We start from the raw sequence: 27,324 nt of genomic DNA, 5'->3' as shown, positions 1-27,324 counted from the left end.
AAGATTTAATTTTTAAATCAACGTTACCACTTCGGTCACCATTGCTTCCATTTCTTTTTAAAAAACGGGATCCCACCTTACATCTCTACTCTCTTTGGAGACCATGAAGGACTACATCGTTCCTGAAACTGCATGATTGGTAGAGACTGAGCAAAGTCCATAACCACTTTAGGATTGTCAAAGAACTTTGGCTAATTTCCATCCTAAAAAATCTTCAGTACTGCAGAATACCTGAATGTTCCCTTATGTCTTTTTTTCCACAACCGTTCTTTCACAGAATTAAATTCGCATCGTTGAAACATAATTTCTTGACTCAAATCTTGTTAGAAGAAAACAGGATTATTCTAAACCATCAAAGGAGATCTATTTTGCTGGGCATTTCTAATAGCCGTACATAAAATTGTCTCTCTGTCACAATAGTTTAAACAACGGATCAAAACAGATCTTGGATTCTGTCCTGAAAAAGATTTTCTTCTTAAAACTCTATAAGCACGTTCCAGTATTAAACCTTCAGGGAATTTATCCTGTCCTAACACTCGTGGAATCCATTCAGTAAAAAAATTTTCTTGGATCTGGTCCTTATATGCCTTCTGGCAAACCAACAATTTTCACGTTGTTCCGTCTAGATTGATTCTCCAAATAATCAACCTTTTTTTGCTAAATTTTTATTTTGGATCTGCAATGTTTCAATTATTCTATTTTCATCTTGCAGTTGATCCTATGCATCGACTAAACCTTGATCACACATTTCAAATCTTTCAATGGTTTCAAGCTTAAAAGCTCCATTAATGACTTCCGCCATCGCATTAATCTTGGAAATAAACAGGTTCACAAAATTAGCAAAGTGACTCGATACAGAATATATCTTATCTTCAAGATCCTTAACAGACATTTCAACAGAAGTAAATTCAGGCATAATGGGGTCTTGCTGTTCCTTAGAGACCACGGGATCTTCTGTCCCTTCCCTTAATTTAGTATCTTTTCTAGCAGTTTGACTTCGTATAAAAATCCCTCTCAAAGTCCCCCCAGCAATGCCAGGAGACTGAAGATCAGGGTTATCTTTAAGCCAAATCTCTTTAATCATCTTCACTGAATCGATGTCTGGAAAAACCGTTGTAATTGAAGATGCATTTTGCAGCGCCACCACTATAGCAGTCGAATGACAACTCTTTAACTCTCCAGCTGGTGGCGCCCCAGCTGATTCAACTGTCAAAGCCTCAGCAACAACACCTGCAGTGGCCACCGTGCGAAACACTGGCACCTGTCCAGCCCCTTGTTCTGAAAGCTGTTGAGTGCGACCTTCAGAGAGCCTCACCGGCTTAAAACGAAGCTTCAATGCCGAACTCTGCACGTCCTCCTCTGGATCCATTCTACGTTGAGTCCTGGCTTCTTGTAAACCAGTAGGCTCAGACAATTTCGGAAAATGTAGTTTTTTAACAGTCTGTTGATATTTTCTTTTACCTTTTTTTTTGCATATAAACCATTAGGCACTAATCCAACACCTCTTATTATTTATAAACTTTTAAAAGAACTTTAACAGGCACTTAAAGACAAAACAATAAATCAGAGTCAGGAGAGATCTGGAAGGCACGTCTGTTCCCTACGCCATCTTGCCACGCCCCCGTGTTTGCTTGCTTCTACCTCAGCACGCCACAATTTATTCCAGTAGAATTTTAAAGAATGACCATGGAGATGTTTTTGACAATCGGAGCTTGGAGATCGCCCCTTATCACCCGGATGCCCAGGAATGCTTTGAGATCTGGAAGCACGCGATTGAGGTGATCATCCTAACATAGGTGGAGGTGATCAACACCAACCAGAAACAGCTCATGGTGCTCTGCATCAAGCTGGGCCCATGAGCTTTCCAGGCCATCGAGGACTGCATGAACTACAAACATGCGATGGCCGCCCTGGAGAGTATGTACAAGCCCCTGACAAATGTAGTCTATGCCTGGTACCTGCTCAGCATCGTCCCAGCAGCCAGGTGAGATAGTAGATGCCTATCTGGGGGCTCTTCATGAGCTAGCCCTCCTGTGCCTGGCTGAGACTGGGGTGACCGAAGGGAAATTGGAGTTACTGATTTGGGATGCCTGTGTACAAGGGCTGTGCTTGAGGAGCACCCAACAGAAGCTACTGGAGGAAAACATTGCCTCACTTATCAGGGCAATGGAGGTAGTCTGCTCCCTGAAGCTGCAGCTCATCATGCAGAAGACTTCGACGCCCGACTTCCCCAACCTCTGGACTGGCAGATGCAAACGACCGTCATCGCCAAAGGGCCCTACGTGGAGGAGACAATCACAGCCCAACCCTGTAAGTACTGCAGGACCAGACAGGCGATCCCGCAAAGGCTGCCCAGCGAGGAACTCGCATTGATCCCGATGCGGGAAGAAAGGCCACTTCACTAAGGTGTGCCTTTCCAGGTCCGTCGGGAATGCTATGGCCCTCCGTGACTAGTTGGGAGCCCTCCCGAATGTCATCACGTGCAAAGACCGGGTGACGCCATTACTAGCCCTGCCACTTCCGCCCTCACCGCTGACGTCACTTCTGGCCCAGCCAACGACCCACACCACTGTAGTGTGCTCTCCCCGGGAGCCACCATCTTCCTCTGGACGACTTCCACCTGCACCAAAGACGTCAGTTCCGCTCGCTTGGTTGACATCACCTCCAGCTTCACTGCCAGTCGGTTCGCTTGACCTCACCAATGCCATCTGCATCCACCGGGCACCACCATTTTGGGCCAGCCGGGCCCCAACTGCACATCGAAGGGATGATATGGTCAACAGGGGTGCATACCCTATTGCCCACTCGAGACACCCCATGCTCTGGAAGGAAGCCGCTGGCCGCTACTCACCTCATCCATCAGGGAGCAGTGACTCAGACTTTGAGATGGTCCAAGTGCCCACCACTTTAAAAAGGGATATTCCCCATGAACTCAGGCGCTCAATGATGGACATTGCTGTCAAAGGGAAGGTAACAAAATGACTGTTCGATAGTGGTACTATGAGAGCTTTGTGCACCCAAATGTGGCCCAGACACTAAAGCTCAAAATCTATCCCACAAACTTTTCCATCGCTTTCGCAGCCCAGGACCACTTTATCATGGCCCTTGAGCGCTCAGTGGAATTGACAGTGGTGGGGGGCGGGGGGGGGGGGACACATTCCAAGGGTTCAGTCTCCTTGTTATGCCCAAGTTCTCTGCCCCAGTCCTCTTCGGGCTGGACTTCCAGTGCCACCTCCAAAGCCTTACCCTGGCCTTCGGTGAGCCCGTCCTCCTGCTCACACTCCACAGTGCACAGCTCACCGACTGCCCACAATCCACCTGTGGCCTCTCCCACACTATGGGTAATGCCTCCCGCCTTCTTCAATTACCTTACATAAGATTGCAATTCCATAGCTGCCAACAACAGGCGCTACTGCGCGGCCAACAGGGCCTTGATTAAGGCAGAAGTAAGGAAGCTTCTGATGGAAGATATACAGCCCAGCACCAGTCCCTGGAGAGCCCGTCCTAGTGGTAAAAAGGGGTTATCGATTATAGCCAGACCACAAACCTGTACACCAAATTGGATGCCTACCCCCCTACCCCGAATAGCTGACATGGTCAATGAGATAGCCCGCTATTTAGGTCTACTCGTCAATTGACCTAAAGTCTGCCTACCACCAGCTCCCTATCCACACCTGGGATAAACCATATACCGCCTTCGAGGCAGACGAGCGCCTCTACAAGTTGCACCAGGTCCCGTTTGTATTAACTAATGGGGTCTCTGTTTTCTAGCAGGAGATGGACCACATGGCAGACCGGCACAACCTAAGAGTAACCTTCCTGTACTTGGACAATGTCACCATCTGCAGCCATGACCAGCAGTACCACAATGATAACCTGGAGAGATTTATCCGGATGGTCGAGGAGCTGAACCTCACTTACAACAAAGAAAAGTGCGTATTCAGCACCACCCGCCTCTCCATTCGAGGGTACATCGTGGAACATGGTGTCATTGGTCCTGATCCAGATGCATGTGAGTACTAATGGAACTGCCCCTCCCCCACATGCTCAAGGCCCTCCACAGGTCCCTTGGGATTTTCTCCTATTACACCCAGTGGGTCACCCATTTTTTGGACAAGGTCAGCCTACTGGTCCAAGCCACCACCTTTCCTCTCTTTCCCCCGCACCCCCCCCCCCCCTCCCCAAGGCACAACACCTTTCGATCGTATCAGGCAGGACATTGCTGATGCTACAGTGCATGTCATGGAGGAGGACACCCCATTCCAGGTGGAGTGCAATGCCTCTGATGTTGCCCTCGCAGCCACCCTCAACCAAGGTTGGGGGGGGGGGGGCGACCCATAGCCTTCTTCTCCAGGACCCTTCATGGTTCCGAGCTTGGACACTCCGCCATTGAAAAGTAGGCCTAGGCGATCGTGGAAGCGGTCTGCCACTGACACTACTACCTGGCAGGCAGGAGGTTTACATATTCAGCACCACTCATAAGAGCAAGAGCAAGATCAAGAACGATAAGTTCTTGTGCTGGAGAGTAGAGCTGGCCACGTTCAGCTACAACATCAACAGACTGGTGAAATTCAATGACTTCACCTGATGCCCTGTCCCGGACCTGCACCCTGGTGCACTCTGACCAACTGCAGACACTGCGCAACACCCTTTGTCAGCTGGGCGTCACATGCCTGTACCATTTCATCAAGTCTCGGAACCTCCCCTTCACTGTCCAAGAAGTCCGGGCCATGACCAAGTCATGCAGGGTCTGTGCGGAGTGCAAACTGCTTCTGCCTGCCACCGGCCCACATCATCAAGGCCACTTGGCCTTTCAAACGGCTTAGCATTGACTTCAATGGCTCCCTGCCTTCCACAAACAAGGACATCTAATTTCTTGTGGTCAGAGACAAATAACCCCTTTTTCTCTTTGCCATCCCTTGCTCTGACACCTCCACAACCACCATTATCAGGGCTCTGATGCAGATCTTCACCATGTTCGGATACCCAGCATTCATCCACAATCATCGGGGGTCCGGCTTCGTGAGTGAGGAGCTGCGCTGTTACTTGGTAGCTTGAGGCATTGCGACTAGACTTACAACTAGTTACAACCCAAGAGGCAATGGGCAAATGGAGCACAAAAACGGGGTGATCTGGAAGGCAGTCCTCCTGGCCCTGAGTTCCATAGGCTGGTCCATTGACTACTGGCATGTGGCCCTCCCCGAGGCACTCCATACCATTAGGTTGCTCTTGTGCACAGCTACTAATCAGACCATTCATGGGCGCCTTTTTTCATTCCCTAGGAAATCGGTGACTGGAGTCTCACTCCCAGCTTGGCTCACATCTCCAGGATTGGTGCTCCTATGCAAACACATGCGGGCCCACGAACTTGACCCACTGGTTGAGCAGGTGCTCCTCCGCCACGCCAACCACAACTACGCCTACATCAGGACCTCAGTGGCTGGGGGATCTGGCACCAACAGGGGCCCCACCCCCCCAGCATCACGACTACCTGGCCCAACCTCTCCACCATGGATACCCTTGGCCCATCCGACCTTCTCCCTCCGCCCCTCCAGAGAACCCCACTCCTGGCAGACCACACCCACCCGGCCACCCCCCCCCCCCCCAGACAGACATACAGATAGACACCATGCTGCCCACACTAATGCCCGCCACGGCTACACTGGACCCAGCCAGTCCTCAGACAGCAAACACACCTTCACTAACCTTTGACCAGGAGTAAACCCTGCAACAGTCCCAGAAACTGATGGCCGCCGGATCGCCTAAATTTGTAATTACCATCGGCACCGTTTTGCACAGCACTCCCCCCACCCCCCCCCCCGATAATTTTATGAATGTGGTGATACAACCACCAGTCTACTGCAGGGGAAGATCTCTGCACCTGCAGGAAGACCATCTAAGGGGCTGACTCCACCTGGCTGGCTGTCAATCAGCCAACCTGAATATAAACCTGAGCTGGCCCCTCCTGACAGTCACACGGGGAGTCACCAAGGCATGAACTGGTGTTCAGACTTTTACTGGAATAAAACCTGTTGTTCAGTTTTGGAGTTTTGTGCTTGTTTGCTGCTACCTCAGGGCAAAACAAAATCTAAAGGGTTTCTATAGGTACATTAAAAGTTAAAGAACAGTGAGGAATAAAATTGGGCCCCTTGAAGATCCGGCAGGGGGGGTGGGGGGTGGGGTAGGCTTTGTGAGGTCAGAGGAGAGGGAGAAATTTTAAATCTTTTTTTTCCTTCAGTATTCACTAAGGAAAAGAATATTGAGCTAGATGAAGTGAAGAAATATGGTAGGGAGGTTATGGATAATATAAGGATTTATGAGGAGGCCGTGTTGGATATATTAAAAAAGAACAAGGTGGATAAATATTCCATAGGACCCTGAAAGAGGTTAGTGTATAAATAATGGGAGCATTGATGGAAATATTTAAAATGTCACTGGCCATGGGGGAGGTCCTGGAGGAGTGGAGGGTGGCTCATGTTGTTCTGCTGTTCAAAAAAGGATCCAAAAATAAACCTGGTTTACTGGGATTCTGACGTCAGTGGTGGGTAAATTAATGGATAGTGTTCTTAAAGATGGTATATACAACTATTTGGAAGGACAGGGATTGATTTGGAGTAGTCAGCATGGTTTTGTTCGTGGTAGATCATGTCTAACAAATCTTAAGAGTCTTTTTTGAGGAGTCTTTTTTTACTAAAAAGGTTGATGGGGGTTAGGCAGTGGATGCTGTCTATTTTGACAAGCTTCCCCATAAGAGGTAGTAAGGAAGATAGAAGCATTAGGAATTGATGAAGTAGTGAAATGGATGGGAGATGCCAGAGAGTAGTGGTGGAAAATTGTTTGTCTAATTGGAGGCCAATGACTAGTGATTGATCCCTCAGGGATCGGTACTGGGTCCACTGCTGTTTTCCATGTATATTAACAATCTAGATGATAGGGTGGCAAATTGGATTAGTACATTTGCAGATGATACAAAGGTTGGTGGTGGTGTGGACAGTGAAGACGATTATCAAAGCTTACAGGGTGATATAGGACAATTAGAAGAGTGGGCTGGAAGATGGCAGATTAGTTTAATAATGATAAATGTGAGGTGCTACATTTTTGTAGGACTAATCAAAATAGGTCATACGTTAAATGGTAGACAATTGAGGAGTGCAGTGGAACAAAGCGATTTAGGAGTCATGGTACAGGTACACGATCCTTTATCCGGACATTTAAAATCCAGAAAGCTCCAAAATCCAGCAAGTGGGGACCAGTGGTTGAGGGAGGCAGCCGAGGGAGTACGGTTGGGGGAGACTGCCGGGCGGCCGAGGGACCGATGGTCGGGGGAGACGGCCGGGGGAGACTGCTGGGTGGCCGAGGAACGCGGATGGGGGAGACTGCCGGGCGGCCAAGGGACCGCGGTTGTGGTAGACTGCCGGGTGGCTGAGGGACTGCGGTTGGGGGTGTGGTTGGGTGGCTGAGGTTCCTTGGTTGGGGGAGATGTCCGGTTGGTGAGGGACTGGCAGTCGGGGGAGACGACCGGGCAACTGGAAAGGGGTGGGGGTGGATATGGCAGCACAATTCGGGTGGGCTTTCCAAAATCCAGAAAAATCTGAAATTCAGAACACACTATCTCCCAAGGGTTCCGGATAAAGGATTGTGTACCTGTACATAATTCCCTGAAAGTTGAATCACATATAGCTAGGGTGGTGAAGAAGGCATTTGGTATGTTGGCTTTCATAAATCAGGGTATTGAATACAAGAGTTGGTATGTTATGTGGAAGTTGTATAAGGCATTGGTGAGGCCAAATTTGGAATATTGTGTGCAGGTTTAGTCGCTGATTTTTTGGAGGTTTACAAGAATGTTGCCTGGGTTTCAGGGTTTGGGTTAAAGGGAAAGGTTGAACAGGCTGGTACTTTATTCTCTGAAGTGTAGACAATTGAGGGGTGATTTGATAAAGGTATTCAAAATTATAAGGGAGACAGACAGAGTCGATGCGGATAGGCTTTTTTCCATTGAGAGTGGGGGAGATTCAAACGAGGGCATGGATTGAGAGTAAAAGAGGAAATGTTTAAGGGAAACATGAGGAAGAATTTTTTCACACAGAGGGTGGTGGGAGTGTGAATTGAACTTCTGGCAGAGGTGGTAGAAGCAAGATCAATGTTAATATTTAAGGAAAAATTGGATAGGAGTATGGAGGGTTATGGGCTGAATGCAGGCCAGTGGGACTAGGTGGGAGAAATTGTTTGGCATGGACTAGAAGGGCTGAACTGGCCTGTTTCTGTGCTGTAAATGGTCATTGGAAATATATATTCCTAAGAACGAAGTTATCTATTCCTAATTTCAGTTTCATTAATGTGAACAGATCTCCGAAAGTGGGAGATCGTCCACTTGTCTTATTAACTTTGAGAGAGAGGTTATTTTGGCACCATGCCACTTGATTTTCAGTCTTTTTCCAGCACAAAATAAACATTCAGATTTTTGAAGATTGAAAAGAGGCAAGGAATATGAAAAAATAAAATTTGGTTTTATTTACCAGATATGGAAGTATGATGTGTAAAAAGTAATCAAAGCAAAATTAGAAAATTAGAACACTGGAAGCAAAAACAAAGAATACAACAGATAAAGCATAGATATACCATATGTTTGCATAGAATAACGAACTTAAAATTGCATGCTGTAATGACTTTAGAAATAACCACAATTAGAAGATTTGGTGAAAATCCATCTTGCTCACTAATGGTCTATTAGAGAAGAAAACCTGACATTTATGCATGACATGGGATGTGCTTGCATGTTCCAGTTTCTAAAGCCTATAACGGTAAATTTATTTATCTTTTTTGTGACATTTTGCCTGGTGCCCTGTTCTGTATTCCAGTTGGCGGTTGCTCTCTGTGGATTACTTTGAGAGATTTTTCTCAGCATGCAAAATACGTTGTCCGTTTCCAATATTGGCTCATCATTAAGCATTTAAGAAGTTTTTAATGCCACTGCTTTTTATCGTGCAAATCTAGACAGAATGCTGCTGTCCTCATTTTAACTTTGTCTATCACTATGGATCTGGTGAGAAATTCTTTTCTAGCCATTTTACTCCATGCAATAGTCAAATAGAAATGTTTCACTGGCTATTTTCAAACACAAGCTAGCATTCACAATACAAATATTTTAATCAACACAAGCCCAATGATTTAGTCATTTAACCTTATTGATTAAAACTAGTGCTTTTTCTTTGGTGCATTAGCTTTGCTCAAGTTAACTTTGTTACAGCTGACACGTTGCGGAATGTCCTGCCGTGCAGTTCCCGGCCCTGCCTCGCTCGCTGGTTGGTGGGAGCCGGGGAGGGGGCGGGGCGTGTCCATGGCGATCCAACATGGCCGAGGAGACGGCGGTCGGAGAACACCTCGAGTTTCTCAGGGAGAGGCACGTCGGCTTTTTCGAGCGATGTCTGAAGATCTTACCCGAGAGGTACTGCTCATTGGAGACCAGCAGGTAGGGCGAGGCCCTGGTTCCGCGGAACGAGACCTATTGGCGGAAGCAGGTCAAAGCAAGGCCCCAGGTGCCCCACCCACCCGCTGCCCAGCGCTGACCCGGGCCTTGGATAGGACTTCCCCCTCCCTCGTTATTTTCAACCGGCAAGTGTGTGGCCCCTTGAGCCGACAAACTCACTGGGGGAGGAGTAGTCTGCATCGTCAGACAGATAATGGCCTGTCGTTTTTGGGGGTTGGGCGATTGCAGAGGCCAAAGAAGGAACTGCCGGGCGTGAACAAATAGTGAGTGACCTTTCCTAAAGCACCAGGGGCGGCCTGCTCAAAACAACCTGACTTAAAGAAGTGGTCTCTTGTCTTGTGTCTAACTGAAAGCTCGACCGTTCCGTGCATTGGTTTTTTTTAAAGAAGCTAGTTTGTAAAATTGCTACATGGTGACGCTTCAAGTTGACATTGCTGTGATTTTCCATGTTTTAATAAAATTCCTTCTTGCTTGTCTTTGGCTTGGCTTCGTGGACGAAGATTTATGGAGGGGTAATGTCCACGTCTGCTGCAGGCTCGTTTGTGGCTGACAAGTCCGATGCGGGACAGGCAGACACGGTTGCAGGGGAAAATTGGTTGGTTGGGTGTTGGGTTTTTCCTCCTTTGTCTTTTGTCAGTGAGGTGGGCTCTGCGGTCTTCTTCAAAGGAGGTTGCTGCCCGCCGAACTGTGAGGCGCCAAGATGCACGGTTGGAGCCCACTGGCGGTGGTCAATGTGGCAGGCACCAAGAGATTTCTTTAGGCAGTCCTTGTACCTCTTCTTTGGTGCACCTCTGTCACGTTGGCCAGTGGAGAGCTCGCCATAGAACATGATTTTGGGAAAGCGATGGTCCTCCATTCTGGAGACGGGACCCACCTAGCGTAGTTTGATCTTCAGCGTGGATTCGATGCTGTCGGCCTCTGCCATCTCGAGTACTTTGATGTTGGAGATGAAGTCGCTCCAATGAATGTTGAGGATGGAGCGGAGACAACGCTGGTGGAAGTGTTCTTGGACCCTTTCGTAAACTCATCAAGTTCCCTCATTAGAAATGATTACTGATTTTTTTTTCTGCCATCATCCTTACGAGTAGTGCATTCTAGATTGCAAAATCGCACTTCAATTTTATTTTGTCTCCCTTTAGTTCTTTATTTCCCCTTTGAACCTCTTATCACTGAAAATCACCAGTTACTTACATTTTCAGGGAGTTTCCCAAGGATTCATTTTTGCTGCACATTTCATTTACCACTTTATTGATATTGAATAACATTTATTCTGAGAATGTGAAAAAAATAGAAGCTGCAGACCTCTCATTTGCCATTTTTTGGGCCCCACTGTTTCCCCAAGAGTTTCCTAGTCTCCAAATTATTTAAAATCAGGAGTTTGCACATTGATCAAATTTCCTGAATGTTTACTGCTCTAGTTACTCTTGTGTGTTCTCTTTTTCCCTATTGTCATAAATCACTTGTGTTCCTGATGTTACCTGCTGATTCCCAGAATTTTGTAGTCATCCAATTTTGAGTTGATTTGTTTTTCTACTTGTTCTTTATATTTTATTGCTCTTCCTATCAAGTCCCAATATGTTTACAAATTGTGCAAATCCCTTTCCACCTTGTCAGTCTGTGTTCTTGAGTGTGTAACTGTCATAAGTGGTGGCTAATTTTTATATTTGTCTAAGCTTCAAAATAATGCATACTAAACATAATGGTCTCTTTCAAAAGCCTAATGTAATTATTATTTTGTTTTAAAAAAAATATTTGATGCTATTTTCTGCTTTGAGTCCCGTGGCTCGGTTTTATGGTCTTGTTCGTTAGGAAACTAAGGTTTCCTAATGTCATCTCTGAGCAATCCCATTTTTCTCCACCTATTTCTTGGTATCTGTCCTATCTCAGATTCCATTATCACCCTTCTAATTTTCAGTAGCCATTTAACCTAATACAGTGTGTCTTTAGGATGTGGACTGAAAATAGAATATATGGGGAATGCCACCAGTCAGAGAGAGAAAAATACAAACTACACTTGGTTCTGGAGGCTGACTTCCAAATGCAGATTGCTCAAGCTAAGAGACAGCTGCGCACTTTCTTCTCATCTGTGCATCTGCGGTGTTCCTTCAGTCTCAAGGGCTTTAAATTTGCAAATAAGTTTGTAGAGGCGTTTCAAAGATCAAGATAGGAAAAACTCTTAGAGTAAATTGACTTCCTGTGCAAGGCCTTAATCAGTAAAAATGGGTAACATCAACTACTCCACTGTCATTCGAATACTGGAACTCCTTACTCCACCCCATACTTTCAAATCCACAGCTAAATACTGTTCTGACTCCATTTTCAAATTCACTGACAGTACCATGGTAGCAGCTTGAGTGTCAAATAACAGGAAATTAAAGAAAGAGATTGCAATACATTAAAAAGTGCTGGAGAAACAGATCATACTGCAGTCATAGAAGTAAAAGGCAATCAATATTTCAGGCCTGACCCTTTGGGAATGAGGAAAAATAGATGCCTGAATAAAAAGGTGGGGGAAGAAGAGAAGGAGCAGAAGATAAGAGATGAGAGGTATGTTTCTTGTCACTCAACAATTTCTTCAGAGCATATTTGCTGGATGCATCAGAGTGGTCTAGATCTACTCTGCTGAATGCAGCTCAAAATATAACACAAACTTCCTTCCCTTCATGGATTCTATCTACAACTGCTGACTAGGAAAGACAGCCAGTGTACTGAAGGAACCATCAAACTCCAGACACATTTTCTTCTCCCTCCTCCTGACGGAGAGAAGGCTTGAGAGTGCACCAATGGGCTTTGACATTTTCTTCCCTGCAGCCATCAGGCTCCTGAATGAACTTCATAACAGTGGAATTAGGCTGCCCTTGCTTGTGGCAAATTGAGATTTCATTGCATCCTGAAACTCTTTAAATTGTGGACTTTACATGGCTGTATGAGTGTGAGAGGTAACCTGTTAGTCTGCTCGCAGAATAATCCTTCTCCCTGTACTAGGTATAATGTGGCAAATAAACTAAAATTGAAGCTTTTTTTTTTATGAACTTCTGCCTTGACTGATTACACTGGACAACGATTTTTCTTCCTGAGCACTTTTGGGTGCATTTTATGGACTTTGGTCTGCTGATCACAAAATTCACCTTAAAATTTTCCTATCACATACATTTTTCAGATATAACTTATTTTTGTGATTTCTTGTTATATTTTAAGTCTACTTCAAGCATACAAAACCTTGAAATTCAACGTGCCATTGAAAATTAATTTTCTGCATTTGTCCTTGGGCGACTTTCCTGGTGAAGATGTGCAGTCGGTTGGTGCAGTGCAGTCACAAACATGGTGAAAGGTTTCACCAGGACATGGTGACCATGGAAAAATTGTATCAGGGCAACTGAAATCCATTACTGCTGGCTGACTATTGTTGGACACTTGACATGAGAGGGATCAGATCAGGGTCAGTGCCAAGGGGCCATTCGCAGGCATTGCCCCCTCAAGTGAGGTGCTCTGCCCCCATAAGCTAATGGCCATTATTCACTATTATACCTGCCCCTGCCAATAGCTTATGTAAGCATCACCAGCATCTAGCTTGACAGGCTAGTAATTCCACACAATAAAAGCAGCACTTTCAGATGCTATGTCGTTGGGATGGAGGAGGTTAATGATCATTCAGCAGGTAGATACCAGCAACCCCCACCCCCCCCCCCACCACTGCTGAGGGAGTTTACTTGTGTCAGACTGTACCCCCACCCCTTACCCTAATGACCCCTCCAACACTCGTTCTGGTGCCAACCCTACGTCAGATGCTGAATACAAACGAAAAGCAGTGGCAAAGCATATTTGTGTCAGTTGAACTAATGCAATATGCATTAATTATGCATCATTATGCAATTAAACATGCTAATTTCAATAAAAAATAATTTAATGCTTCTCCAACTTCCTACGTGATACAGCAAATCTGAAATTATCTTTGTGTTCAGCTTGAATTTGTTTATCATAATCCCCAACTTTATCAGGATGCAAACCTAGTGAAAAATTTTGTTGTCTAGTGCTATTCTCTCTAATGGTAGCATGGCTCATGAGGGGTGGTTTGGCAGCTTGGCCTGAGCCTAAAGCTTCTTCCTTTTCTTTCCCATGACTAATGCACCTTTTCACCTTCTCCTGCTGAAAGGTCAGTTCAAACCTTCATCCCCTTCTCTGACAATCTCCCACCCAATTTTCTTTTTATAATTTTCATTGATTTTATATACATAAATGTGCATATATAGTACATTTACAGAATGCACAATAAAAATGCTAAATTACATAGCTAAGCAAGTTATAAAGTCTTGTAAAGTGCATCCATAATATATAAAACATAGACACAGCTAATAATTTTAACAAAGTTAGTCATTTCTTTAAACCCCATCCCTTACCATCCTTGTATGGCTTAAAAAAAAGTAACTCGTTCCTGGAGTTAAATAACAAAGTACAAAAGTTTAGGATTTCTATTATGTTTAAAGATTGTGGAAAAGATTCAAGAATTGTCCCCACAACATTTGAAACCTTTTATTTGAGTTATTAATTGAGTAACAAATCTTTTCTAAGTTTAAACAGGACATAATGTCCCTTAATCACTGAGTATGGGTAGGTGGGGCAGCATCCTTAATAAATTTCCTCTTTCCAACCAAAAAGATTTAATCTTAGGACACTGCCAAGTAGAATGCAGAAATGTACCAACTGTCCACATCTAAAACATAAATCTGAAAAAGTCTGGTTCAATTTATTAGCTTTTTTGCTGTCAAAAATAACTGATGAATAAAATTATATTGTACCAACCTTACATTTATTGTACTTTTCATACTTTCTCTACACAATTCAGTCCAATTGCGCTCATCTATTTCCTTATTCAAATCTACTTCCTATCTTTGTTTTCATTTATGAACCCCTACTTTCCGAGCTTTCTTTTGTAACAACCTATATATTACTGAGATAAATTTCTTTCTCCATTAAACAACAATGACTCCACCTCTGTCTTTGCTGGCAATAGTGGACCTTGACCAAAATGTTTACATAAGAATCTCATAATGATAATAACAAAGTCTGGTTTTCTCAGAGACCTTGAACTTCTCCTTCATTCTACTGAAAGTTATAAATTTCCCCATTTCAAAACAATCCTCAATCTTCTTAATAACCTGAAGTTACCAAATCTTTAAAAAATGATTTCCCGTAGAAAATGGAATAATTCTATTTTGAAATGAGGGTGTTCTTCTTGACATTAAACTCCTTGAATTTCTTTATCAACCTTGTTCCAAAGCTCAATTAAATGTTGCGATATTGGAGTTTAAATTCCGTACCCAACACCAGAAATTATAAACTCAAATCCAGTAGAGAAGGAAAAAAGCATTCAGAAGCCACCCCTTCTCCCCCCCCCCCCCCCCACCCCAAACATCGTCTACATTTGGGACATAAACATTAGCAAATACTACTATTTTGTTATATAATTTCCCCAAAGCAATAATATAGCAACCATTTGTATCAGATACACTACAATGCACGAAAGGAATATTTTGATTAATAAGAATAGACACCTCTCTGGCTTTAGTCTGAAATAAAGAATGAAAATTCTGCCCCCTCCACCTTGTCATAAGGCAAGAATTATCACGACTACGAATGTGTTTCTTGTCAAATAATTGTGGCTTTAAGTTGATTAATAAGCGAAAACACTCTTTTAACCAAACCGATTTTATAACATTCAAATCTAAGAGCAATATGTTTCTGATATTTCAAAGAATCAAGACAATGAGGGTAGGGCAGGAAAATGTTGGTGATGTTGAAGGTCTGCCATAACCCTGTTGAATAGCAGAGCAGGCATGAGTGGCCATAAGGTCTACTTCTACTGTCCTTGTGCAAGTTTCAAGTAAGTCAGCATGTTGATACCTGATTGACTGCTAATAAAGCACATCCATTGCTCATTAATCTATACCTTATTGTGGGCTGCTGCCTTTAGCCAACAGGTTTCAGTTTGATGTAACAGAATGGCTCCAGAAGGCTGTGTTCCAGTGGAAAGGTAGTTGCATGCAAGGTCAAGTAATCTTTATGAAAAATTGTGCTAGCCTTGGTCATTAGTGGCAAGTTCATTCCTGAGATGGAATGTTTTGCATTCAAACCCTATTTGAGGAAATAAAACATGTAATTTACTACCACGTTAGTGCAGTCCTAAGTTATTACTAGACTATTGGAATTACATTGTCTGCCTTTCCAACTGGTCCTAAAGTAACATGCCGTATTCAATAAAAAGCAGGTGACCTAAGAATGATGATCAAATGTGATGTGTAATGCCTTTTAATGTAGAATTTAAAGATAATCATTTGGCTGAATCTATGATCTGCTTTTTGTGATATTTGCAGATTGACCATTGCTTTCTTTGCATTGTCTGGTTTGGATATGCTGAGTGCCTTGCATCTGGTGGATAAAACACGCATTATTGAATGGATTTATTCCCTGCAGGTCCTTCCTACTGAAAACAGTGAGTGGGTTTTTGTTTTTGATCTTGTAGTTAATTCTTTATTAAAGATGCTTTGACACTTTGGTGATTTTGTAATATTTGCCTAATCTTAACAGTTTTGATTTGTCTAATGAAGGATTTTTTTTATTAGCAGTTTGTAATCCATGATGCTGTTAACTGCAGTTGGTAATGGGGAAGAAGGTTTGTTTATTAAATGCGGAGTGGACAAAAGAAATGTAAGCCTAATTTATCCATCTGTGAATTATACAGATTATAGAGTTACAAAAAGTTTTAGCCATTAATAATTTTTAGATTAGTTCTTTTGATATTTAATTATGTTCCATTCTGAAACATTCTATCATGATGCCAATTAAAATAATGATGGAGAATATGAACTAAAGATTTTATTTTCAGGGATTGGTCTGTGAGGGGTTGGTTGAGGGTTGGCTAGGAAAATAGCTTTAGCCTTCCTCTTATTTGAAGAAATTATGAATGCGTTTAGAGTTGGTTTAGTCATTGAGAAATTTGACAACAGCAAGATTACTTAGTTTTACAGCTCTTAAGATTTAAGTAATCTATAATTTGTGAAAAATCAGTTAAAAGTCAGAATGTCACCTGAAGTATTGTCTGCCAGTGGTGGTGTTCCCATGTATCTGTAATGTTGAGCTGATTTATAGAACAGATCATGGGTTTAGCCACTGCTTTCTGAGTAACCTGGGTAAACATTTTGTAGATGGCACTTGCAGCACAATATGATGGCAGTGGAGGAAGTAAGCATTTAAAATGGCTGATAGGATACCAGAGTTGCACAGCATGTGAACAGGCCCTTTAGCCCAATCTGCCTTGCTAACCAAACTGTCCCACACTCACTAGTCTTACCTGACTGCACCTGGCCCATTTCCCTCCAAATCCATCCTGTCTTGGTGTTTGTCCAATTTCTTCTGAAACATTGAAACAGTACTAACCTCAACCATGTCCTTTGGCAACACTTTCCATACACCCACCACCCTCTTTGTGGGAATATCCCTCCAATTCCTCCCTTTCACCATAAACCTTTGTGCTCTATTACTGATTCCCCTACTCTGGGCAAAATATTCTATGTTCACTCGATCTATTCCTACCATGATTTTTAGTATCCTCCTGCATTCTAGGAAATAAAGTCCTTGCCTGCTCAACCTCTCCCTTTGGCTCAGCTACCCCCAAGTCTTGGCAACAATCTTGTAAATCTTCTCTGCTCCTTCTTCAGCTTGACAACATCTTTCCAATACTATAGTGACCAAAACTGAACACAATACTCCAAATGGGCTTCGCCATCCTCCTATACAACAGCAGCATAACCTCTCAACTTATTTACTCAATACTCTGATTAATGAGGGCTAATGTACCAAAAGCTTTTTTGACCATTTTATCTAGCTGCAATGCCATTTTCAAGGCATCATGTACCTCTATTCCTCGATCCCTCTGCTCTACAACACTTCCCAGATCTCTGCCATTAATTGTGTAGCTCTTACCCACGTTTGACCTCCTAAAATGTAACACCTCCCACTTCTCCATATTAAATTCCATCAATAATTCCTCTGCCCACCTGCCCAATCAATTGTGATCCTGAAGCAATTTTTGGCATGTCTTCACTATCAACAAAATCAATCACTTTACTGACATTTGCAAACTTGCTAATTATGCCATCTATGTTTTATTTTAAATCATTGATATAGATGACAAGGTACATCAGATCAGACAAACAGATAGTTTCTCGTTGAGAGCCGCGAGAGTAGAACTAATAAAGAATAAAGCCAATAAAGGGAAAGTGAGCTGAAATGAAACAGGCAGTGCATGAGTGGAGAATAAGAGGCTTTGACTCAAGAGGCTGAATATGAGCTACAAGTAAGATCTTTTCATATTAATCCAGAATAGACAGTGGGGATGGCCACTTGGATAGTGGTGTGCTCAAATTGCAAGATATGGGAAATCTGGGACACCATGCTGATGACTATACCTGCAAGAGGTGCATTCAGCTGCAGTTCTTAACAGACAGTGTTAGGGAACTGGAGCTGGATCATTTGGGAAACAGGGTGTGATTGACAGTCACACCCAAAAGGCAAATAGCTGGGTGACTGTTTGGAGAGGGAATGGGAGCACAGAGCAGCCTTGTGGCTGTTTCCCTCAACAATAAGTATATTGTTTTGGATACTGTTGAGGGTAATGATCTACCAGAGACTAGTCGTAGTGGTCAGGTCTCTGGCATAGAGTCTGGCCCTTTGGCCAGAAGGGAGGGAAAGAAAGGAGAGCTGTAGTAATTGAGGATTCGATAGGGGGACAGATAGGAGTAACCTAGTACTTTGTTGCACATCTCTTGCATGTATGTTGCCTTCCAGGTGCCCCTCTTTCAACCAGGGTCAGGGATGTCTCAGATGAGTCCTTAGCATTTTCAAGCGGGAGGGTAAGCAGCTAGGTTTTGTGGTCCACATCGGTACTAATGACATAGATAGGAAAGTGGCCGAGGACCTGAAGAGGGAATATGGGTGTTAGGAAGGAGGTGAAAATCCACCCACCAATGAAGGCAAAGATAGAAATTTTTAGTAGATAAATGGTGGCTGAAGAGTTAGTGCAAGGTACAAGGTTTCAGATTTGTGGATCATTAGGATCTCTTCTGGGGAAGGTATGATCTGTACAAAAGGATGATTGCGCTTTAATTGAAGGGGGACCAATACCCTGGCAGGCACATTTCAAGAGCTGTTGCGGAGAGTTTAAACTAATTTGGCAGGGGATTGGGGACCAGAATGAGAGTGAAGAGAATAGAGTTTTGATTCAATCTGTGGTGAGTTTGAGGAAGAACAGACGGTGGAGGGAGCATATACAGTGTGCTCCATAAGTGTTTTGGGCAAAGACACTTTCTTCCTTTATTTTAAATTTGTAAAATAAAATAATTTGTATGTTAGTAAAGTGCACATTTCTGATGTTATTCAAGGTTATTTTTATACATTTTGCTTTGACCACGTAGAAATTACAGCATTTTTTATACATAGTTCTCTGTTTCAGGGCACCATAATATTTGGGAGATGGCAATGGTATGTATTATTAAAGTAACCTAGTACTTTGTTGCATATCTCTTGCATGTAATGATTGCTTCAAGTCTGTGATTCGTAGACATTACCTGGTGCTGAGAATCTTCTCCATTGATACTCTGCCAGCCCTCTACTGCAGGCATCGTCAGCTTCTGCTTTCTGGGAGCTTGTCCCTTAAGTTTTTCTTCAGCATATGGAAAGTATCCTCAATTGGATTTAGATCAGGTGACTGACTTGGCCAATCAAGAATTTTCCAGTTTTTAGCTTTTTTTTGCTTTAGGTATATTTTTGAGATCATTAACTTACTGTAGAATGAAGCACTATCCAATGAGTTTGGAGGTATTTGCTCGAACTTGAGTAGATAAATGTTTCTGTACACCTCAGAATTCATTTTACTACTGCCATCAGCAGTTACACCCCGCCATATTTCACAGATGAGGTGATATGCTTTGGATCTTGGACAGTTCCTTTTCACCTCCGCACTTTGCTCTTGTCATCACTCATTAATCTTGGTCTTATCTGTCCACGAGGCCTTTCCAGAATTCTGGAGGCTCTTTTAAATCTTGGCAATCTGTAATCTAGCCATCCTTTTTCTGTGGGTATCTCGTGGTTTGCATCTTGCAGCTTATTCTATTTCTGCTCATGAATTCTGAGGTCCGTAGTCATTGACACATCCACACCTGCCTTCTGAAGAGCGCTCTGATCTATCGGACAAGTGGTTGGGGATTTTTTTATTTATTATGATGAGAATTCTTCTGTCATCAGCAGTGGAGGTGTTCCTTGGCCCACCAGTCCCTTTGCCATTCCTGAGCTCACCAGTATGTTCTTTCTTCTGAATAATTGAAACAGTACTAACCTCAACCATGTCCTTTGGCAACACTTTCCATACACCCACCACCCTCTTTGTGGGAATATCCCTCCAGTTCCTCCCTTTCACCATAAACCTTTGTGCTCTATTACTGATTCCCCTACTCTGAGGTTTAGGCAATGTCTCTTACTGTCTTATTCTTGTTTTTCCGCCTCAATGGCTTATTTGACTTTTATTGGCACAACTCTGTTCCTCGTGTTGAAAAATGGCAACTACTGACTACAAAGGTGATCAAAAGCTGAGAAGCAAGTCCAACTCTCTTATGCCTACACCAAGGAAGTAATTAAACATAGCTGAGTAATCACAAACACGTGTGAAGTCAAATGTCCTATACATTATGGTGCCATGAAATTGGGGAACTATGTATATATTAAAAAATGCTGCAAATTCTACGTAGTCAACCAAAATGTATACAAATAACCTTGAATAAAATCTGGAATGTGCACATTAATCACATTAGTAAGGCATTTGACAAGGTCCCCCATGATGAACTCATTCAGAAAGTCATGAGAATTGGCTTGCCTGCAGAAAGCAGAGGGTAGTGATGGATGGAAAGTATTCTACCTTGTGACTAGTGGGTTCTGCAGTGATCATCTTGGGACCTCTGCTCTTTGTGATTTTAATAAATGACCTGGACAAAGAAGTAGAGGGATAGGTCAATAAGTTTACAGATGTTATAAAGGTTGGTGGTGTTGTGGATAGCTTTGAAGCTTATAGGTTATGACAGGATGCAGAGTTGGGCAGCAACAAGGCAGATGGAGTTCAATCTGGGTTAGTGTAAAGTGATGCATTTTGGAAGGTAAAATGTGAAGGCAGAGTACATGGTAAATAGCAAGATTATTCTGTCCCAAATCCATAGAGCTTTCAAGGTAGCCGCACAGGTTGATTGGGTAGTTAAGAAGGCTTATTGTATGCATGCTTCATTAGTTGGGGGAATGAGTTTGAGTTGTGAGGTAATATTGCAGCTCTATAATACACTGTTTGGACCACTGTTGAACTATTCGACTCAGTTCTGGTTGCCTCATTGCAGGAAAGTTGTGGAAGCTATGAAGAAGGTAGAGAAATTTAACAGGATGTTGCCTCAATTGGAAATTGTGTTTTATGAGGCAAGATTAATAAAGTTATGGCTTCTCTTTTTCGAGCAAAGGATGAGAGGTGCCTTAATAGAAGTCTACAGGATTATGGGAGGCATAGCTAGGGTGGACAGCCAGCTCCTTTTCCCTGGAGTGAGAGTAGCAAATACCAGAGGACATCTGTACACGGTGAAGGGATAAAAGTTAGGGGAGAAATTGGGGGAAAGTTTTTAAACACAGAGTAATGGGTACCTGGATTATGGGAGGCATAGCTAGGGTGGACAACCAGCTCCTTTTCCCTGGAGTGAGAGTAGCAAACACCAGAAGACATCTGCACATGGTGAAGGGATAACAGTTAGGGGAAAGTTTTTAAACATTGAATAGTGGGTACCTGCAATGCATTGCCAGGATGGCAATACAATATGGACATTTAAAAGACACTTGGGGACATGGATGCAAGAAAAATAGAGAGTATGGGTGTAAGGTAGGGAAGGTTTAGATTGTTGAGTAAGTTTTGAAAAGGTCGACACAACATCATGGGCCAATGGGTCAGTTCTGTTCTGTAATGTTCTATGTTCTAGAACAGCAATTTTCCCAGCACTGAACTTTGTGGCACACCACTCATCACAACCTTCCATTCTGAAAAACAACCTTTCACCCTCTGCTATCTTGCTAATTTTCTATCTAATCCACTATCTCACTTTTAATCCCATGTGATCTAACCTTCCATAACAGCCAACTGTGCGGAACCTAATCAAAAGCCGACTTAAGCAGGTACCACGGTTTAGATGTTGAACAGGAAGTTCCATCATGAATGATGTTGACCTTGAGAGTTAAAGTTGGTGAGTGGAGAGTAGTCCATTTGATGTGCTTTGCAGAAGATGATGAATTATTCACTGCAGGATACCATGTTTCTGGTCTATTCTCATATAGTATTTATGTGACTGGTTCAGTTGAGTTTCTGGCCAATAGTGACTTCTCTCCTACAGAGTGTTGATGGTTGGGCATTGAGCGATTGAATGCCTTTGAAATTTAAAGAACTGTGGTTAGACTCTCATTAGAGATAGTCATTGTTTCATGCCACTTCTCCACTTATTAAGGTGATTATGAATGGAATGGAACAGTGTGAAGTAATCGATAAACATTCTTACTCAACATTCAGTTGAAAATGGTTAGGTTTGGGACACTGTCCGGAGGACCTCCTGCAACATTTTCCTTCTGTTGGATTGATTGACTTCCAGTATTGGCATTTTTCTGAGTAATGAATGAGATGGGCATAAGTTACAGATGGACATAAGTTGATTTTGTCCACGTCAGAAAATACGCAATCACTAGAGCTGGTAACCATACCTCCATAGTATTGTAATGAAAACTCTTCAATATTTGGAAGAAAGGCAGAAGCAAGAATAAAAAGTGGTGGAATGAGGAGGAGCACAAACTGGCAGGTGACAGGTAAATCCAAATGGGAGTGGTAAAAGAAATAGGATTAATGCAAAAAATGATGAGGTGATAGGAGAATGAGGCAAAGAATGATACTCTGTGAGAGGGCAATAGATCATAGAATGAAAGGAAGGAGGTGGGAAGCTAGAGGAAGGAAGGTATGGGTGACAGAATGGTTGAAAGAGCAGGGGAGCAGTGGATTGCCTATTGTAGCCTTTCATTAATGCTGCCTGATCACGCTGAGTTGCTCCAGTTTTTTTTGGCATCTGCAGTCCTTTTTATCCTACATTCTCATCCAGTTGGCTGACAGACCCTAAACCTGTGATGCTACCAACATCCTTTGATTTGTGTTTGGGGCATTAAATGATCTATTCATCAGGGACGAGGAAGTGGTGAAAGTAAGGAAATATCATATTCCTTAAACTCAACAATCTGAAAAATTGTGATGTGACATGTAGAGGTTGTGGTTTGATTTTGTATCTTTGATTTATTCAATTTTATTGAATTTAAAGTAACAAAAGTAAATTAAGATTGACCAGTTTAAAAACTTGTAGCGACACTATGGCGGCACTACAACTCCCAGGAGACATTGAATGGGCCATGTGATGTCAGCATGTGCTGAGCGCGTAATTCTGGCTTTTAAAAGGTGACGCAGGTGATGAAGAGTAAATCTGTTTGATTCACCTTGTAGGGTTATTTTGTTGTATCCTCTGTGATTCCAGTGGCCACAGTTGTTCAAAAATATATTTTTGGACAAATGTGGACTCTGCAGCATTGCTGTGAAGCTACCACCTTTCTGGACACGTGAGCTTGAACTGTGGTTCCAGCAGGCTGAAAGACATTTTTACCTTCGCAAAGTCAAATTGGACACCGCTCTTTTTTACCATCTTGTCAGTGCCCTGGAACTGATAAGAAAATCGGCGACTTCCTGCGGGATCCACCACGTACCAGCAAATATGATGCTTTAAAAGGACTTTTATTATGTACATATGATTAGTCCTGTAGGGAAAAAGGCAGCCAAATTACTACATTTCGATAGCTAGGGAGACCGTGCTCCTTCAGAACTAATGGATGAAATGCTGTTCCTGGCAGATGGCGAAAGGCCCAATATGTTATTCGCACCGCTCTTTTTAGAGCAAATGCCAGATGTTATTTGGCTCTTGTTATCCAAGTGTTCATTTGAAGACTCAAGTGGCGAAGGCAGACATTCTATGGCTGGCTAAAAATCACAGCAAGGAAAGTCAAGTCTGCACAACCAACCCCTCCAATATTGACTCTGTGCCACACTTTAGTGCTCTTGGCACATCACTCTACAAGCAGGCAACGCCCCAAAACAAGCAAGCAGCCTGTGGACACCTCGTCTTTGTGTTATTACCACAGTCTTTGGCAAATAAATGCCTGCAAGTTCCTTCCATCCTGCCCGTTTGCAGAAAACGCCCAGGCCAACCGCCAGTTAAGGTCTACGGCAATTGGCATGAAACCTGCAAGCCTACTGAATGTATGGGACCAGTTGTCCCAGCGAAAATTTCTGGTGGATATGGGTTCAGAAGTTGGTTTATTTCCACCCACCAGTTTTGACACACGCCATCCTACCCCGGACCTGCAACTACGAGCAGTTAACAGTTCCAACATTCTGACCTTTGGCACCAGGAAAATGAATGTCAAGTTCGAGAATCATCTCTACACTTGGCCATTTAATATAGCAGCTTGGTGCAGATTTTCTTCAGGCTCATTCATTCCTTGTTGACTTAAAAGGATGTCAGCTAATAGATGAAACTACTTTTCAGACTATTCCTTTGGCAGATGCCTATACCCCTGCTTTGCACCTTCAAACGTTAAATAAACCAGTAGATGAATTCTCCAAGCTGTTGGAAGATTTCCCTGAGATTAGTATGCTACAGTTTTCTGCCTTCACTGCTAGGCACGGTGTTACTCATCCCATATGTACTAAGAGCCCTCCTATCCATGTTAAAACACACTGCTTGCCTCCAGAGAAGCTGTACTTAGCCAAGGAAGAGTTTTCCATGATGGAGAAGCTAGGCATAATTTGTAGGTCCGACAGTTCCTTGGCATCTCCATTACATATGGTCCTGAAATACAATGGAGGTTGGCGACCTTGTGGAGATGACAAGTGGCTTAAGGACGCCATCATCCCGGATCATTATCCAATACCTTGTATTCAGTATTTCTTAGCTAATTTGCATGGAGCGAAGATCTTCTCCAAGTAGACTTGGTGGTGTGTGGCCATCACCAAGTACCAGTAGAGCCAGAAGACATTCCTAAAACAGCAATAATTATCCCGTTTGGGTTGTTTGAATTTTTACGAATGCCATTCGGATTTAAGAATGCTGTTCATTCATTTCAACAAATGATGGCTGCTTTAGGATGTGGTTGTGATAGTACAGACCTGTCACCAATGTATATAGTTACAGTATCTAGAGGGTAATGACTGTGATTACAGCGATTGGCTGAGAGCTTAGCCACGCCTACTGTCTGGGCCTTAAAGGGTTGTGTCCCTAGCCAGGTCGGATCATTCCGGACTGGTTGGCCACCTGTGAAGAGCTCCTGTCTTTTGCTAATAAAAGCCTTGGTTTGGATCAACAAGTCTTTGGTTCTTTCGACAGGCTCTACAGTGGTATAACCAATGTCTTCATTTACCTCGACAACATTTTAGTTGCCAGTGGGAGTAAGGAAAAACATTTGGAACATCTTCATACACTTAATCCTCTTCATTCGTTTGGACTGACCATCAATACAGATAAATGCCTTTTTGGACAAGAAATGATTGATTTCTTGGGGTATAGTATTATTCAGGAAGGTGTGACTGTTGCCATCCAAAGTTCACGCCATAACCAAGTATTTTAAGACCTGCTACATTGCAGGTCTGAGCGGTTGGTACTGAAAAGAGATTGGAAGTGTTCTGACCATCGGTTGAGGATGGAGATCTTGTCGCTGAGGAGGACTTTGCCGTCTGAGCTGCGCAGCGGGCTTTGGACTTGGGGTGAGGGGCCGTACACAGCCTTTAGAGCCTCGTAGAAACCCCTGAAGTCGCCAATGTCCGCGCTGAGCTGTGTTCGTTTGGCGAGGCTAGTCCACCACTCATTTTGGATCTCCCGGAGTTTGCGCTGAAGATGGCTGCATGCGCGACGGAAGGCTTGTTTTTTCTCTGGACAGGACGGCTTTGTAAGGTGAGCCTGGTGGGCAGCTCGCTTCTTTGCCAGCTAGAGCTGGATGAGGTTCCCACCCTGGATGAGACATATAAGGCAATCGAACAACTGAAAAGTGGCAAAGCAGCAGGTATGGATGGAATCCCCCCAGACGTCTGGAAGGCTGGCGGCAAAACTCTGCATGCCAAACTGCATGAGTTTTTCAAGCTTTGTTGGGACCAAGGTAAACTGCCTCAGGATCTTCGTGATGCCACCATCATCACCCTGTACAAAAACAAAGGCGAGAAATCAGACTGCTCAAACTACAGGGGAATCACGTTGCTCTCCATTGCAGGCAAAATCTTCGCTAGGATTCTACTAAATAGAATAATACCTAGTGTCGCTGAGAATATTCTCCCAGAATCACAGTGCGGCTTTCGCGCAAACAGAGGAACCACTGACATGGTCTTTGCCCTCAGACAGCTCCAAGAAAAGTGCAGAGAACAAAACAAAGGACTCTACATCACCTTTGTTGACCTCACCAAAGCCTTCGACACCGTGAGCAGGAAAGGGCTTTGGCAAATACTAGAGCGCATCGGATGTCCCCCAAAGTTCCTCAACATGATTATCCAACTGCACGAAAACCAACAAGGTCGGGTCAGATACAGCAATGAGCTCTCTGAACCCTTCTCCATTAACAATGGCGTGAAGCAAGGCTGTGTTCTCGCACCAACCCTCTTTTCAATCTTCTTCAGCATGATGCTGAACCAAGCCATGAAAGACCCCAACAATGAAGACGCTGTTTACATCCGGTACCGCACGGATGGCAGTCTCTTCAATCTGAGGCGCCTGCAAGCTCACACCAAGACACAAGAGAAACTTGTCCGTGAACTACTCTTTGCAGATGATGCCGCTTTAGTTGCCCATTCAGAGCCAGCTCTTCAGCGCTTGACGTCCTGCTTTGCGGAAACTGCCAAAATGTTTGGCCTGGAAGTCAGCCTGAAGAAAACTGAGGTCCTCCATCAGCCAGCTCCCCACCATGACTACCAGCCCCCCCACATCTCCATCGGGCACACAAAACTCAAAACGGTCAACCAGTTTACCTATCTCGGCTGCACCATTTCATCAGATGCAAGGATCGACAATGAGATAGACAACAGACTCGCCAAGGCAAATAGCGCCTTTGGAAGACTACACAAAAGAGTCTGGAAAAACAACCAACTGAAAAACCTCACAAAGATAAGCGTATACAGAGCCGTTGTCATACCCACACTCCTGTTCGGCTCCGAATCATGGGTCCTCTACCGGCACCACCTACGGCTCCTAGAACGCTTCCACCAGCATTGTCTCTGCTCCATCCTCAACATCCATTGGAGCGCTCACACCCCTAACGTCGAGGTACTCGAGATGGCTGAGGTCGACAGCATCGAGTCCACGCTGCTGAAGATCCAGCTGCGCTGGATGGGTCACGTCTCCAGAATGGAGGACCATCGCCTTCCCAAGATCGTATTATATGGCGAACTCTCCACTGGCCACCGTGACAGAGGTGCACCAAAGAAAAGGTACAAGGACTGCCTAAAGATATCTCTTGGTGCCTGCCACATTGACCACCGCCAGTGGGCTGATAACGCCTCAAACCGTGCATCTTGGCGCCTCACAGTTTGGCGGGCAGCAGCCTCCTTTGAAGAAGACCGCAGAGCCCACCTCACTGACAAAAGGCAAAGGAGGAAAAACCCAACACCCAACCCCAACCAACCAATTTTCCCTTGCAACCGC

The 27,324-nt window shown here is 43.8% G+C and overlaps 1 protein-coding gene and 1 long non-coding RNA gene across 4 annotated transcripts in view; both read left to right on the top strand.

Annotated features, from left to right (window-relative positions):
• The first annotated feature begins 3,290 nt into the window (after positions 1-3,290).
• On the top strand, positions 3,291-6,042 carry LOC138739358 (uncharacterized). The gene is made up of 2 exons (XR_011342203.1): positions 3,291-4,012; positions 5,283-6,042. It is a non-coding gene; the product is annotated as an uncharacterized lncRNA (long non-coding RNA).
• A 3,261-nt stretch (positions 6,043-9,303) lies between these two features.
• pggt1b (protein geranylgeranyltransferase type I, beta subunit) overlaps positions 9,304-27,324 on the top strand; it is a 67,928-nt gene continuing 49,907 nt past the window's right edge. For 2 of the 3 annotated variants that reach the window (XM_069931187.1, XM_069931171.1), the window contains exons 1-2: positions 9,304-9,469; positions 15,859-15,977. In XM_069931187.1, the coding sequence (XP_069787288.1) occupies positions 9,351-9,469; positions 15,859-15,977 (238 nt within the window). In that variant the 5' untranslated portion in view covers positions 9,304-9,350. The remainder of the gene's footprint in view (positions 9,470-15,858; positions 15,978-27,324) is intronic. The other variant, XM_069931176.1, reaches the window with a different exon arrangement.

The sequence above is a fragment of the Narcine bancroftii genome, chromosome 1 (genome assembly GCF_036971445.1).
Source record: "Narcine bancroftii isolate sNarBan1 chromosome 1, sNarBan1.hap1, whole genome shotgun sequence".
Lineage (NCBI taxonomy): Eukaryota > Metazoa > Chordata > Chondrichthyes > Torpediniformes > Narcinidae > Narcine > Narcine bancroftii.
This window is presented reverse-complemented; position numbering and strand designations above follow the sequence as displayed.